Source organism: Poecilia latipinna, unplaced genomic scaffold (assembly GCF_001443285.1).
Source record: "Poecilia latipinna isolate Pla-1442-1.1 unplaced genomic scaffold, P_latipinna-1.0 Scaffold247, whole genome shotgun sequence".
Classification (NCBI taxonomy): domain Eukaryota; kingdom Metazoa; phylum Chordata; class Actinopteri; order Cyprinodontiformes; family Poeciliidae; genus Poecilia; species Poecilia latipinna.
The window spans coordinates 589,123-605,311 of NW_015112863.1; the positions used below are offsets into that span (position 1 = coordinate 589,123).

The 16,189-nt window shown below is 37.2% G+C and overlaps 3 protein-coding genes across 4 annotated transcripts in view; 1 reads left to right on the plus strand and 2 right to left on the minus strand.

Moving 5' to 3' along the window:
- Positions 1-638, minus strand: part of mfsd1l (major facilitator superfamily domain containing 1-like) — a 10,391-nt gene extending 9,753 nt beyond the window's left edge. Inside the window, exon 1 of the mRNA XM_015032664.1 lies at positions 398-638. Within this exon, the coding sequence (XP_014888150.1) occupies positions 398-419 (22 nt within the window). The 5' untranslated portion in view covers positions 420-638. The remainder of the gene's footprint in view (positions 1-397) is intronic.
- A 1,077-nt stretch (positions 639-1,715) lies between these two features.
- Positions 1,716-6,384, plus strand: eme2 (essential meiotic structure-specific endonuclease subunit 2). Of its 2 annotated transcripts, none has more exons than XM_015032666.1 (8): positions 1,716-2,774; positions 3,588-3,709; positions 4,138-4,230; positions 4,310-4,422; positions 4,598-4,667; positions 5,187-5,302; positions 5,869-6,058; positions 6,137-6,384. In XM_015032666.1, the coding sequence occupies exons 1-8, from the start codon at positions 2,324-2,326 to the stop codon at positions 6,290-6,292; spliced, it is 1,311 nt and encodes a 436-aa protein (XP_014888152.1). In that variant the 5' UTR covers positions 1,716-2,323; the 3' UTR covers positions 6,293-6,384. The 2 variants fall into 2 exon arrangements, with proteins under 2 accessions (XP_014888152.1, XP_014888151.1); XM_015032665.1 differs by having other exon boundaries at positions 1,719-2,774; positions 4,135-4,230.
- A 1,962-nt stretch (positions 6,385-8,346) lies between these two features.
- spsb3b (splA/ryanodine receptor domain and SOCS box containing 3b) overlaps positions 8,347-16,189 on the minus strand; it is a 14,003-nt gene continuing 6,160 nt past the window's right edge. Inside the window, exons 2-7 of the mRNA XM_015032668.1 lie at positions 13,017-13,143; positions 12,286-12,454; positions 10,560-10,747; positions 9,779-9,881; positions 9,573-9,698; positions 8,347-8,914 (exon numbers count right to left, since the gene is read on the minus strand). Coding sequence (XP_014888154.1) covers positions 8,481-8,914; positions 9,573-9,698; positions 9,779-9,881; positions 10,560-10,747; positions 12,286-12,454; positions 13,017-13,143 — 1,147 coding nt within the window. The 3' untranslated portion in view covers positions 8,347-8,480. The remainder of the gene's footprint in view (positions 8,915-9,572; positions 9,699-9,778; positions 9,882-10,559; positions 10,748-12,285; positions 12,455-13,016; positions 13,144-16,189) is intronic.

Consider the following 16,189-nt stretch of genomic DNA (forward strand, 5'->3'; position numbering starts at 1 on the left):
TTTTTTTTTTAAAAAAAAAAAAAAATTTCCAACAAACTTAATTTTTAAAAATTAAAACTTTTTTTTTTTTTTTTTTTTTTTTTTTTTTTTAAATGTTCATGAGACATTTTCAGCACTAAACGAGTTTTATTTAACTGGACTGAGGGTAGAAATGGCTCCATGGAGTCAAATGAAGTGAATTACAGCTCTCTTTATGACAGACAGCTGTAATAAAGAGAAACTAACACATAATAGAAAAGTACATTCACATGAGTTTTTAATGTCTAAAATGCTGAGTGGCTCATTTACTGACCCATTTTTTAGGGAAGTGTTGGATCCTGTGGGCTGCGAGTAACAGCGGTTTAGCATAAAATGCTATATGAGGAATAATTTTAGAAAATCAATCAACATAACTGACCTTTCTCCGCCGCTTGAGCCATACTGAAAGAAAATAAGTTTGCTATAAAACAGAAAAATGCTTCACATCCTTCGTTGTTTACGGTTTGCAGCTGCGGCAGACGTTTAACGTCGGCAAAATCAACGTCAGTGTGAGACGGTCGCTAACCGCAGATCTACATATCATGTAGATGGAACCGTTAGCATTGATAGCATTCTTGATGACGCATCCAGCTATTTGGAATTCTGCAATGACGTAAACGAAGCGCATTTTCTTCGTGGTTTTTATTGGTGGGAGACATCCAACGTTAAGATACATTATCGCCATCTATTGTGCTATTTTCCTTTAAAAAAAAAACCCCAACCTAAATTCTTATTATAATCATATGTCCTTTAAATAATAATTGCTTTATTTATTTTGTTTAACTAATATCTTATTCACTATTAATGTCTCCACATCCTATTTCCTAATTTCTTGTTTTAATGAACCGTTTTGTTCTTGAACTGCATAATTGACTAGAACAGTCACTGCTTTAATTAAAAGTTTAGCTTTATTATGATGAAGCTCTTTATTACAGCTGTCATTCAAATTCTACAATTTCTCTACAAGATGTGAGTGAAAATAAAAGCTGTACCAAAGCCAAAAGAAATGGGATATTTATTATTAACTGGAATATAAATTTACATGACTTTCTTATAAATTTAATGAGCCAAAATTTAAAAAACTGCATGTAATTAGTAACAATGTGATACATTTTGATACATTTATGTATTTACATGCTGTTTCTGGTATATTTGGTAAAGGTGTGAAATAAATGTGATTAAAATTATTTTTTATTGCTGTACCAAAATCTCACACTAGCTTTTTATTTTATTTTTTTATTTTTTAGCTTTAGCTATTTTATTCAGTGGAAGTGAAATATCATGGACTCCAAACAGGTTTACAAGGTGTTTGAAGGAGAAACGGGCCCAAAGCATCACCGATAATGTTAATGTTAAGCATATTTTCTAAATATTCCTTACTTATTTAGGGTTTTTTGTAAATAAAAAACAAACAAAAAACTTAATCTTAATCTGATCAGACTATGAAATTCTAACCTGAAATGTTATGTTTTTATTAGCTATAAGAGAAAAATCGTTGTAATTAACAGAAATACAACCTTTAAATAATTATGTAGATGAAAACTTTAGTCAGTGCCCAGATCAATGTACCTGCACTAATTCAACCTTGTCTTTCTCTTTTGCAAAATTATTATTTTTTTAATATTATTTTGGCTTTTTTAAAAATATATTTGCATGTGTTTATATGTTAAATCAAAGTCAGATTCCTTGTTTTTGTTCACAAACGTGACTGATTTTGATCGTCCAGCCTATTAAGTATCGGTAACTCTTAAACTCAGTGTTTCTTGAACAGGTTATAACAGCCATCCCGTCAGATTAGGTCGCTGTTCTCAGTCCTAATCCATGGAACAACAGGTGTGTAATCTGTTTTGTGGTCCACCTGGTGACAGCAGCTGCTGAGTCCCACCTCCTTCTGCCGTTTCTAATTAAAGATTTCTAATCCACACTTCAGCTGGATATCTCTAGAAAGTTGAAAAGTTGAGCAAAGCAATGAACGAGTTTCTAAAGTCTCTAAATCATGTTTTTTCTTTCTTTCTTTTTTTTGTTAATGCCACTGGGGAAACAAAGACCAAGGGAATGGAGGAAAATGGAGAACCTTCTAATAAGATCACAAAACATGATCTTTATTTTCTTAATTTATTTACTTATTTATTCTGGTAAATATTTTTATATCCCGATCCACACTCCACTAATCGCTCTGACCAACTGCAAAAAAAAAAAGAAGAAAATGGTGTATCGCATTTTAGATGGTTTGTCCCTCGGTTGACTCCGTAGCGGCTAAACAAACATAGACGCTAACGAATGCAGATTCTGCTTTAAAAACGAAATGTCTGTCCTGCGCAGAGCTATAACATGGGAGATTTCTGAATCAGAGGACAGCGATCACGACCTGAAATCAGAATTAAACCGCGATGAAAGCTATCAAAAAGAAACAACAGACAGCAGAGGAGAACCGGAGGCTCTCAGCTCCCAGGAAAAACCCACAGATCTGCCGTCTTCACCGGCTAAAAGTGACTCTAGAGTCGCTCTATCTGCTCCGGAGGCATCCGGCGGCACCCCGAGCCCGGCACGCAAACGCCGCAGCAGGGAGGAGATTGAGGAGGCCAGGCTGAAAGCCAAGGAGCGGAAGGAGGAGAGGGAGCGGCAGAGAGCCGCCAGAGCCCGGGAGAAGGAGGAAAGGAAGCGGGAGCAGCAGCGGAGGAGAGAGGCGGCGGAGACCCTCAAGAGCCTCCGGCCAGAGAATTGCATCAAGAGCCTGACTGTCTGTGTAGACCCAGGTACGGAGTGATGCGTTTAGGTGCTGTCGGACATTCTGATTCCATCCATCAATGTCTGTGCGGTTAATTCATCAGGTCGCCTCAGTAAATATCACTGACAAGTTTATTTATTTCAGTGATTTATAGAAACGTGTTGAGAGTCCACGTTTATCATTTCGGATCAAGAGGAAACAAACTGTTATATATACAGACTTCAAAGTGAGAGCGTAAATATAAGCAGCTAACTACTTAAAGAATTCTTAATTATAAAGAACCAAAACTTTAACAAAGATGTTGTACTTTATTCTAGTGGAAGTTTACAAAACAGCCAAGTAAATTGCCCTTTAAAATTTATTCTGAAAAATGAATTTAGGGGAAGCTATCTGCTCTATACGTTCTCAAAGTTAACAAAAAATGCTAAAGTGCTAAACCAAAAAATTTGCTCCATTGTTAGCTGAAGTGTGCTCACCACTGGGTTTCAGCAGATAAATTAGAAGATTTTTTTAATTATTTAGCTTTTAAGATTTTAAAGAGGCAGTATCCTGTAAAATCAACTATGTTGAGTTTTACATCATGTTTTAATATTATTCACTCATCAGAAACATACCTGGGGAATTGCCTTGAATCTTTCATGCATGTTTGAGAAATCATTTAATCTCCATGGCAACCTTTCAGATGTCCAAAACGCCTGGGTGGGGTTAGCCCCGCCTTCTATGCACCGCTCCTCCTCCTTCTCTCTCTGCTCTATGAATATTAAAGTTTAACTTGTGGTTTTCTGCAATAAACTCAACTCAGTTGTAAATATTGTGTAAAAACTAACTTTGACCTCCGCAGCCCTTCTCCAACATGACGGCTCAGACATTTTGCTGGACACCCTGGCCATGTTGGAGTGGAGGTTCAGTGTTGAGAGCCAGCGTTTGTCTCGCAGCATCACCTGGACCAGAGATCTGCCTCAGGTAGGATGCTCCCGCCTCACACCAAAAGTCCATTCAGGTCAGTACCTGGGTTTCCATTGACCTGAAAGTTGGAATTCCGAAAATAAATTTGCTTAATGAAAATGTTCAAATTTGGGGAAAAAAGAAATTTTTGAATAAAAAGTTTTTGCGTTAGAAAGAGGTGTTTTTTATTTGGTCATATCAAAATTGGTTTATTTTAAAAAACTGTGAAGGAAACACTTTTTTTGCATCACACAAGTCCATTGATCAACAATTGGATATTGCTACTGGCAGAAACTATAAAGAACTCAACAGGAAGTAGTTAGAGGGTGATGTTTTGTAATGACTTGTCGTTTTCACGTGATTTTAATTGTGTTTATTTAATACCACAATTGCGAAATCATGGGGTTGTTTTTACATCATTGACAAAGTTGTACACTTCCCAGCAGGCAGAAGACGGTCAGGCCCGTGTGGAGGAGGAGCAGATGGTTCTGGTCTTGACTCTTGCTGACTTTGTGGACATTGTGATCTCCGTTAAAGAAGTAATGAAGCTCCTAAAAGTGTAAAAACGTCTGAATGGAGATGCATTTGATGCCATGCTGTCCCCACTCTGGACTGTAGATGGTGGACAGCGATGGGGAGGAGACGGGGACGGTCCTCAGTCCCCTCTTGCAGTGTCTCAACCGGAATAAGGTGGTCACCATGTTGGTGACGGACTTTGAGTCGTATCACTGGTCAGTTTATTCCCAGGAAATTTCTGAGATTAATCTAAAAATTAATCTAAAAGTGATTTGGGGGAAATTTACTAATTTCTTTCGATCTACAGTGGCCCTAATAGACCATTGTAATTTTTAACTTATTTCCATATTAGATCCGTTTTCATGCGAGCATTCCTGGTTTTCCCAACAGGATGAAGGAATATTTTCCAGAACAGATGCTGCGGACCAAACTGGGGATGAAGGATCAGGATGTGGAGGAGGTTTGTTTGCTGTTTGAGGATTCTAGTTTTTCTGAGCTCGTTAAATATTCACAGGATTGAACTTTTACAGAAAGGGATTGGGACCACTGAGAAAATTAAATAAATCAGACTTTTTTTCTCAGAATTCCTGTTCTTTCTCAGAAAGCTGACTGTAAACTCAGAATTTTGGCTTTTTCTCAGAATTTTGAATTTTTCTTAGAATTCTGTTCTTTTTTTTTTCTTTAGAATTCCGACATAAATATCAGAATCAGAATTGTTTAAATTGTTCATATGTCATCAGGAGAATATAGTTTTAAAACTCAAATTAACCAAATAAATTTGGGACAGGCTTTCTGTGAAGATAAAGTGCAAGTTATATGATTATTTTCACATACTAGCCACATAACTGACAAGCACCTAAGAATTTTGGGTTATTTATTTGGATTTTGACATAGACTGACACAGAATTATAATTCTGAGCAAAATGTAAGACTTTTACAAATTTTTGTTTTGACACTAATCCTCTTCAGTACTTCCTAGGTTCTTGTTTACCTTCAGCTCTATAAAAATATCTCTGTGGTTTTCGTGGAGAGCTGGCAGGACATCACTGACCATGTGTGCGCCGTCACCAAGGCTTTGTCAAAACGCCCCTCTAAGTGCGTCTTCATTTTTACCATAACAAATTTTCATCTTATTGCAGGGTTAAAATAGTTTTGGGGTTTTCTTTATACTTTATTTTATTTAAATCTGACTTTTTGTTTGTCTAATTCAGTTAAATTCATTTGTTTTAAGAGTGTTTTTGTTAGTTTATTAGTTAAATATTGCTTAGTTTTCATTAGAGTGGTAGTTTTAGTTTCTTTATACTTTAGATAATTTTTAGGTTCAGAATTCAAAAAGTTGTACGTCGTTTAGGTAATGAATACGTACTAGCGTGTCTATGGTAACAGCCGCAAGGAGTGCCGTAATTTACCAACCGCTGTCGTAAACTATCAGTTTACGTTTCAAGTGTAGCTTGAAAGGCTAAAAAATAATTTCAAAAACGAATATTACAATTTCAGAAAGTTTTAGTTAATTTTATAAACGCAGGACAGAGTTCCAGTTAGTTGTACATTTCCCCGTTAATTATCGTTTTTATTTATTCAAGTTAACAAAAATCTTTCCTCGAATTCAGTTTTTTTCCCCCGTTAGCTTCTGTTGCTAACTAACCTCTGACCCCTCACAGACTCCTGACTGAGCGGGCGGACCTGCCGTTCTGCGTGGACGGTTCGTGGGCCGGCGGGGCCCGGGTTGGGAGGGACGGTTCGGGTCTGAGGGCCGTCTGGGTCCGGCAGATCCAGCAGCTGAACAGGGTGAGCCCGGCGGTGGCCGCCGCTGTGGCCGAGGCCTTCCCGTCTCCGCGGCTCCTGTTGCAGGTAATAAACCGCCGTTGAAGCAAAACCCCGGAGGTTCGGAGGATCGTAACGGTTTTCTTTTGCATGTGTCTCCCGAAGGCTTACCAGAACTCCGGTTCCGAGACGGAGAAGAAGAGCATTCTGGCTGGGCTCTCAGTGAAAACAGAAGGGAAAGAAAGAAGAGTTGGACCGGATATTTCAGCCAGAATGTACCGCAGCCTCACCGCAGAAAACCCTCAGCTGGTTCTGGACTGATCGGCCCAATCTGGAAACCATGGAGCAGTTTTATGGAAAAGAAAATGCTTCTCTGGTTTAATGTAAACAAGTATGACAGAGCATTAGAGTCATTGTACATAGAAATTTCCTGGATTTTTTGGCGGAAATTCTTTCCTCCCTTTTTTCTGAGTTTGAAAAGTTGAAAATTTCCTAGAAAAAAAAATAAATTTTGAGATTGATCTCAGAACATTTTGAGATAAAAACTGTGAAGTGCCTGGGTTTGAAAGTAAAAAAAAAAAATTGAAACTCAGAAATTTCCAAGATCTTACTAAAAAAATCTTATCTAATCTCAAAATTTTCTAGGAAAAAAACTGGGAAATGTTTGAGTTTTAAAAGTCAAAAAGTTGTTCTGAAAAAATTCTTACATTAATCTCAAAATTTCTGAATGTTTTTCCAAGCAAATTTGGACTTTTCTATGGCCTTAAGACACTTGTAGAAATGTAACACTAACACACAGTGAGGTTTGTAATTGTAATATGAAAAACATTTGAAAAAGTTCAAGAGGTACAAAAACTTGGTGAATAAAAACTGAAACTATAAACAAAACTTCATTATTTTTCTGTTTATTTTTACAGGACTGTAAGAAAGTTCACAATCAGATGTTTAGCAATAAATAGAAAAACAGTTTCAGCACATTTTCATCTGATATTCAGTTCAAAGACAGATAAAAAAACCACACTTATAAAAAAAGACTTTTACAGTATTATAAACAGTCTATCCCTGAGAATAACCAACAAGTTTCCTGGTTTGCTTTTTCAAATCCGACCTGCCTTTTCCAAAGGCATTAGCAGTGGCATTTTAAAGATAAAAATAACATCTAAGTAAAAATACAAACTGGCTAAAACAGGATGTTCAAATAAAGAGAAACAGGAGCTGAAGGTTAAGCCTGCTGCAATAAACAAATCAATCACAGGACAAATTAAACTCCATAATTTCCATTTGCAGTATTTTTTTCTTTTCTCTCTTTCTGGCTGATAAAAGTCTTCAGTCTGGTGTTTAAGTCTCAGCCTCTTTTTTAAGGATAATTTTGTTTGCAGAAACTTGATAATTCATTTTATTTGTTGTTTTGTTTATTTATTTTGCATATTTAAAATGTCTTCCAGTTCTAGTGTTAAATGTTTATCAGAATTTAAAGTTTACTGAACTTTGAGAATGTGTTCTTGGATTATTATTGCTATTATATTACTTGAAAATGGTCTTTAAACACAATATTATTGTTTATCGCAATAACTTCTGGGATAATTTAGCATCTAGCAAACTTTATTGTGGTGACAGGCCTATGGATGCTGTTAAACATCGACTAGATCACTGCAAAAAAACAAAATGTTACCAAGTATTTTTGGTCTAGTTTCTACTGCAAATATCACTTGAAATAAAACAACTTTTCAGCAAGATATAGGAGTTTGTTTTAATAAGTCAAAGTGAAAGTTTAATTTGCAGATTATTTTACCTGTCAAAGGAAAAATGTTTGGTTACACGTTAAATAATCTGGCAGTGGAACTTTTTCCATCAACATTAAGGAATTACTGACAAAAACAAGCCGCTATATTGCTGAAAAGTTGCATTTAGGTTAGTTTTGTCTTCTTTCAAGTACACGAAGATATTTGCACTAGAAACTAGACCAAAAATGATCAGTTTTTTGGTAAGTCACTGCAAAAACACAAAATATTACAAAGCATTTGAGGTCCAGTTTGTAAATGCCTCAGTACATTTGAAATAAGACAAAACTGACTTACAAAGAACTTTTCAGCAAAGTATAGGAGCTTATTTTAAGTCAGTAATTCCTTAATGATGAAAAAGTTCTGGTTCCACTGGTGCTGTTACCTAGCAACCCTAGCCAAGCCCAGTCGTTACCTAGCAACCCAGTTCTAGTTCCACTGGCAGATTATTTCATTTACAAGACTTTTCCCCATGTTATAAGTTAATTTATCTGCCAGTGGAGCTAGTAATTATTCATCAATACTAATGAATTATTGACTTATGAAAACAAGTTCTTGTATTTTACTGAAAAGTTGCTTGTAAGTTAGTTTTAATCATTTCAAGTGAACTAAGATATTTGCAGTAGAAACTAGACCAAAAATACTTGTTAAGATTTTGTGTTTTTGCAGTGTAGTGAAATTTGACATGGCAGAAGTAGAATAAGCTTTGCAGCACAAACGCAAGTGGGTCACGTCCAGCGGCATCGTTTGCACTGATAATCCTCCGGGTCAGAGCAGCAGCTGTCGTAGTCGCTGCTCGGCGGAGTCGGCGGACAGTGGCATGCTGCGGGCCGATCCTGAGGCGCCGGCTCGGCGCAGGCACTTGGGCTGGAAGGCACGCTTGTCTGCATACAGTCATCGTCCTCGGACCGGTCTGGGCCGCTGCTGAGGGCGAACACCCAGTCCAGTTGACTTTGCAGGACGGTGCGCAGGCCCGGAGGCAGCTGCAACGCGTCGACCACATCAGGGCAACTGGGCAACATCTGGCGCAGCCGGGCGCAGCAGAGGTACTGCAGGGAGGTCGGCGCGAAGCAGGCGCACACCACCTTCATGCTGCTCTTAGCGGCCGTGGAGCAAACCATGGGGTAGAACTTCTTGCTCTGCAGCCTGGTAGCAGCCACACCTGTAAGCAAGGCATTTATGTGTTTAGCTTCATAAATTATTCAGAGGAACAGAGACCAAACACAGCAAACACTGAAACTACCAAAGTAAACAATAACTTTATGCAGCTATGCTAACAGAACAATCAAGCTACAGAGATTACTCTTTGCACTTTAACAAAATCCAACTTTCCAATTCATTTAGAGGGGCAGTAATATGTGTATTAAATAACTTTGTAACTTTATATATAGCATTTTTAGGTAAAAATGCATTTTTAGGTAACTAATATATTGTAACAATATTAGCATTGGCGGTGTTCACCACTGCTGAAGCGACTGAATTAAATTTGATAGATTTCACAGTAAACAAATATTAAAGCTCTAGATCTGTAGCCTTTCTTCAGATTCAAGCATTTTAACACACTTTGCTTACGCTTTGGGCCGGCTCTGCATATCATTAAGACATGCTGCAGTTCTTAACGAGTCTGGGATGGTGTCTCTGATATACTGAATAAAAGTGGCCCGACTACGTGGCCTTGAGGAACCCCACATTTGATCTGGTTCATATTTCAGTTTCATAAAGACGGGAACCATTTTGCTACGGCAGCAGACCGTCCCCCGTTATTTATGCCATTTAAACCTTAAATCAGAGCTACAATGGCTGCTTTCTTCAACCGTTACCTATGCAGTGCCGATTCTTGTAGAAGGTCAAAGTGCCGTGCCAGGTGTCCAGGTGAACTCCTATGACCGAGCCTTGACCGAACCGAGGGGAGAACTTCACTTTGTCTCCTTTGTGTTGGAGCAGACCTTCAAACAAACATCGTTTTTGGTTTAAAATTGGCTCATAGAGGTAAAAATCCAGACATTTGAACAGGAAGAGGTCTAACCTGTGTATGAGAGGCCCCAGCTGTCCTCATCGTGGCCCAACAGGCTGCCAAAGCTGAACTTGAACTTATCCAGGTTCACCTCAGAGGTTCCGACCCCAACCATCTGCAGAGAACAGACAGAAGATAAATCAGTATTCAGCGTCTTGCAAAAGTTTTCATATAGAGTCACATTATTGGGATTTTGTGTCAACAGATCATCTAATACCTAATATTATTAATAACTGATCGCTGTGGTAGATTAGCTACCCTGCTATTAGCTAAGCTAACACAGCGGCGGTTGATTAGCTAATTTAAACACCTGCAGTAGTGATGATCTGTCAGAGTTGGTGTGTAGGCAGAGGCGCAGAGGGATTTATGTTTTCGCATCCACCTGAATAATGTGCAGTTGCGCCACTGTGTGTAGGTCGCCTTTTTAAACGATTTTTAACTGAACCAAAACACCTAATTACACATCACATCTACATGTTACGGTTGTCAAGCTAGCATAACTGACCTACTTCCCTCTCCCTCGCTATTTTTTCTTAGTTAAAAGTCTTTCCGGACCTTGTTATCTAGTTGTAATAGTGTAGAAAATTAGTAGCAAAGCCCTGCGTCCATTTACATTTTAAATATCAGGCGTACACTTAGATTTAGCGCGTTACATCGACAATTTGACAACTAAAACATATGCTAATCATCATCTGTCTGCTAGCAGTTTTTTTCCCCCCCTGCAGGGAAATGGGGCGGGATCGGGTCCATACACGAACTAGGTTCAGATTTTAACCGATTTAAAGAAACTGACCATGTCGGTTCCGTAGACAGGAGAAGTCATCTTCACCTCCCAGTAGTGCTGGCCCTCTGAAAGCTCCCTGTTGCCGCGGATGGCGGCCGTGCCGCAGCTGTAGTCCGAGTGGAAGCTCACCTTCCTGTCGTTGCAGCTCAGGGAGGCGCCGGACGACTTGCAGCGCTCGTCCCAAACCCAGTCAAAAACTGAGAAGAGAAGAAGAAGAACGCGTTTTATTCTACCAGTTCTCAAAACCAGAGCTCCACTACAACGGAGGTCTACGAATTATTTAAGACACAAATGTGTTACATTAATGAGAAGAATGCGCAAGATTTAATAAGGATTCTATTTAAACCTGAAACAATTAATCGGATTAATCGTGATTAATCAGTAAATGAAATAATCCTTAACTAATTTAGTAATCGATTAATCGCTGACAGGAAAATATGAACTGAGGAGCACAAATTAAACCAGAACTGTACAAAAATATCTTGTTTTTGATGAGGGAATAACATTATAATCTGATGAAAAGTTTTAAAAAGTGATTTTACACGATACTGCAACTTTAAAAACCGTAAAGTTAAATGTTAAACAATTTCAAATCTTCTAATTTATTTATGCCCAAATTTTGGGCACACTTCTGCTAATCCGCTAATAGAGAAGCTAATTTTTTGTTTAGCTATGTAGCATTTTTGCTAACTTTGGAAACATTTAGTGCTCTGAGCTTCGTCTAATAAGAAATAATTTACTTGAAATTTTGTGATTAGACATGGTTTTGAGATGTACTTAACGGTTTCTCCCTTTGCTGTTAAGCACAGCACGTAATTAATAATATTACATGTCTAAGTTAGATTGAGATAACGGCATTATTCTGCGGCGGCGGCGCGGCAAAGCATCACATGTTAAAGAATAATCTTTTTGCCCTCCAGCATTGTACCATGCGCGAAATTTCCTTAAGTAAACAATAACATTCAGGGGTCTAGATTTGTAAATCCGGTTATAATTAAGTCGGTGCCTCACCAGCTATGAACCTCACCGTGCGTCACTGCTCCTCAAGAACTGAGTAACTGATCAGATTATCTTAAAAGTTAAACATTACATCATCAGATGGACCAAAATATAAAGTTAATTCAAACTTTTGGTATTTTAAGAACCAAAATGACGATAATTCAGATAACTAACAAAAAAATAAAATCAGACCAAAAAAAATGTTCCAATTCAATTTCTTACAATAAAAAACTTATGAAACTAACAAAACCTGCAGGTCTGTGTCTGGTGAAGTTTTGGTTAAAAGATGTTTGTTTTTCATTCACTGGGAAGAAAATTCAGGAATTTTACTCAAGTAAGAGTAAAAATACTTCATAATTAAATTACTTTAGTAATTTTATTAAAAGTACAGCATAGTAAAATACTCCTAAAAGTAAAAAAAAGAATAAAACAAGTTATTCATGTAAAGGTAATTGATTTAATATAACTATTTATTACCCAACTCTGCAGTGACATAATTATCGTTTATTGCAATAACATCTATCATGTTATCATCCAGTAAAATGTGTTATTGTGATCCTCCTGAACAAAAGGAGTAAAATGCTCCAAATCCATTTATGTTAGCATAAACTGAATGACGTCCAGACAGATGGAGTGAGATATGGTGAGTAAAAACACATTTAGCTGAATAAATCATGAGTTTTGTGTTCCAGCTTTGTTTACATGCTCAGTGCTGGTTTTCTGCAGTGCGGCTCACCCTGGTCCTCCTCCCTGTCGTCAGCGGCCCATAAACTCGGGTTCAGCTCCTCCTGCGGCTCACAGATGGAGAATGATTCCCGCTTCCCCAGTGCAGCAAAGGGCAGAACCACAACCTCTCCGGCTCCGGTTCCAACCAGCTGATCCATGTCAGAGTCCAGGTCGCCGATCTGGAGAGAAACAAACAATTCGATGTGAGTCTGAAGGTGTTCGTCCCAGCAGAGCAGATTCAGGCTTGCATTCAGCATTTTTGTGATTTTGCCAACAGGCAGGAATCCAACAGAAGAGTAAGAAACAGGTTTGTTGTGTCCCTGCAGGCTCCGGGTTCAAACCCGAACTACTGCGTGAACTTTTTAACAACAAAACCTGCAGGTGTGACTCTGTGTCTGGTGAGTTTTTAGTTAAAACATTCAGTGGGAGGAAAATCCAGAAATTTTACTCAAGTAAGAGTAAAAGAGTAGAGATACTTCAAAATAAAATTACTGAAAGCAAAAAGTGCAGCATAATAAAAATACTCCTAAAAGTTTTTTTTAAAGTTACTCATGTAATTAAATAAATGTAACTAGTTACTACCCAGCTATGGTATTAGTGCATTTGCATAAGTGTGGCCACCAGTCTGTTTTATTGTTTTGCACAACTTTATGTTGTGCAAAACAATATTTTTCAAATTCAAATAATGGAAAAGCTGAAAGAAATGTTCCCTATTTAGCATGTTTTCCTCTGCTGCCTCACCTGAGTCACTGATTGGCTGTCCCACTCCTCCCTGTCGGCAGCTGCCATGACATCTGCGTCCTGCCGGGTTTCGCTCCAGGCCACATGTCGAGTTTTGCCGCTCCGGCTTCTTCTCAGCATGGCGGCTCTGCAGAAGGCCAACATAAAACCTGAGGACCAGCTGGCGACCGAGCTGGACGCCGTGTCACCTCTGACCTGCTGGCACGTCACAGACTGGGCCTCTGCAGCAGAGGACACCGAACCAGGACAGAGACAATGTTTGGGTTTTGCTTATATTTAACTTGCATATAAATGCCTGTTATGGCCACTGCAGGCACAGGAGGAAGAGAAGTGAATTTCTGCCAGGAAATAGTACATTTAATTAAAAAACTACTATATTTGTTAGTTTGTAAAGTCAAAAATGGCTAGAAAAACATTTAAATTTTGAGATTAAGCTCAGAAATGTTCAAGAAAAAATGTTGAAATTTCAGAGCTTGAAAAGTTAAAATCTTGCTAGAAAACAATCTGAGATGTTGCCGTTAATCTCAGAAGTTTCTTGAAAACACGTGGAAATTGCTGAGTTTGAAAAGTTGACGTTTTGCTAGAAAGAAAATCTAAGATTTTGAGACTAAAATTTCAAATTTTGTAAAGACAAAAATTTACAAAAAACACTTGGAAATTTACTGGAAAAAAACTTTTTTTTAAAGCCTGAACTTTTTTTACTTGAAACTAAGAAATGTTTTTTTTTTTCTAGAAAATTTCTAAGATTAATTTCAAAACCTCCTGAAGTTTTTCTAGCAAATTTCTGACTTTTAAAACTCAGAAATTTCCTAATTTTTCTGTAAAATTTCTCAGCTTTGTCTCAAAATTTCAGATGTTTTTGGCAGAAACTCTTCTTTTTTCATATCTACAGCGGCCCTAAAACGGATGGGATTTGAAGAAGAACCACGCCTGTCTTTTTCCTGAAATGTCTCCTGAACCTGTCTAGCGGCTCTAAGTAGGCCACCAGCGCTGCCTGTTGACGTTTGGCTTTGCAGGCCTGTCCTGCAGACAGCATGCAGCTGCAACACGTCCTAAACTGATCCAGGCTCGTTCTCCTGTTTCCGTCCCATTTAGCAACAGGACAAATATTTATGCTCATGTTTAGCCAAAGCCTGGAAATGTTTGGTTTTAAAACAAAACACTGATATTATGGCTCCTGCTAAGAATTACGGATATTTAGTGACAAAATATCCACCTGGTTTGGTTTTATTGTCTGTTTTTATTCCCCATAAATTATGAAGTAACACAATGGACTGAAAAAAAAAAAAACACAAAACCTTACCAAATAGTTTTGGTCTGGTTTCTGGAGCAAATATCTTGATACTCTTGAAATCAAACAAAAATAACTTTCAATTAACTTTTCATTAAGATACAGGAGCTTGTTCTAAGCCAGTAATTCCTTAATATTTAAAATAAACACTAGTTCCATCGGCAGATTATTTCCCTTATAAATATCTTAAGTGAAATAATTTAAAATGTAAAACGCTTTATTAAAATCAATATTAAGTGATTAGCTCCAGCTCCTCTTTCTTGATAAAGTTTTTATCTTATTTCTGCTGCACTAATATATTTGCTCCAGAAACTAGATCTAAAATACTTGGTAAGATTTTGAGTTTTGCTGTTATTTCATGATTTATGAGGAATGAAAACAGAAAATAAAACCCAACCAAGTGAATATTTTGTCACTAAATCACAATCATTTTACAGAAAGTATTTTTTAAAGATGTTGTGTTCTTGTTCAAGCAGTGCAGGACTATTTCACTTTTTTATATAAATCTGAACAAACATTTATGCAATACTTATAAATACTTGGACTTGATTCTCCTAAATTAACATTTTATAAATAGAATTAAACACAAAACATCTGGAAATAATAATTATAATAAAACTCCAGAGATTAAATGTTGAACATTTCTAAATTAGGCAGTTATTTGGTTTGACTTGGTGTGTTGATTTTGTAAATAAACCTTTAAAAGGAATCAAAAAGATGCTAATAGGAGGGTTAAAAATAGATTATTTTAAATCACAGTTTACATTTATTTCACAAAAAAAAAAAAAAAAAAAACCCTCATCACTCGGTTTGGCATCTAAACTATCAGATTTCCTTTCCCTGGATTTTAAATTGGACCAAAGTTTGTTGAATGTTTTCTGCTTTAGATGCTGAACGAAGTGTTAAAAGTAAAGTTTGAAAATAATTAAACAAAAATATGAATAAATGCATCTGAACAAGATAACAGGAAGACATAATTCACACATTTCGGATCAAAACATGTTCATTTCTGGGAACCAGAACTTGTGATTGTTATAATTACATGTTAATGCAGAAACTGGACTCGGTGATGCATCAGTTTCACACTGTCTCTTTAAGACGGAGGAGTTTCAGCACGACCTGCGTTTCCATTTTCGCGATTTGACATTTAGAAAATGAACACGGCAGTTTAGAAAAAATAAGTTTTCGATTAAAGGTTTAGGGTGTTTTTTTTTCTTTTCTTTCAGCTTATTTAATAAAACTGCAATAGAAACACTTTTTCCGATTCACACGATAAGGAACCGGATGTTGGAGTTGGCGCAAACCACGAAGAAGAACAGGACAGGCAGTAGTTGGAGGAAGATTGCGTCATGTTTTTTAATGACGTATCACGTAAACAAACGTATTCAAGCGTGATTTTAATTGCGCATCTTACTTAAGATGCAATTACGAAAGGTTTTTTTCGACATTAGCGGAATATTGATAGTTTTCGCAGTTCAAGAACCTGCGGTCCAGTTCGCAACAAGAAAATGAAATACGCTGAAAAAGTCTTATTTCTCTTTGAATGACTGTGTTTATCTGCTGGTACTCTGACAAAGACAAAAACTCAAATTGTGACGTTGTAAATCATTTAAATGCGCCGAAATGACGCGGATCTCTTTGAATCATTCACTGTTTTCATTATCTTTAAAGCAGCTGCTGATTCAATCACCACAAACAAACAACTGCTGCGTTTTTAACTCTAAAATCAAAAACTTTATGATGTATTTACTTTATGATGTCAATAATTCCTGAAATTATTTGCTTCAAATGCAATGCTGATCGGCTCCTACTGCTGCTTTTATGACTTATAACTGCAAAAACACAAAACCTTACCAAGTTAAGTTTAGTGCAAATACATTTA

Bases quoted from the DNA above. Each gene is read 5' to 3' on its own strand.
- eme2 (XM_015032665.1), top strand. From the start codon at position 2,324: ATGTCTGTCCTGCGCAGAGCTATAACATGGGAGATTTCTGAATCAGAG. The intron at 2,775-3,587 runs GTACGGAGTGAT...TGACCTCCGCAG, and splicing joins GACTGTCTGTGTAGACCCAG to CCCTTCTCCAACATGACGGC. The intron at 4,231-4,309 runs GTAATGAAGCTC...TCTGGACTGTAG, and splicing joins TTGTGATCTCCGTTAAAGAA to ATGGTGGACAGCGATGGGGA.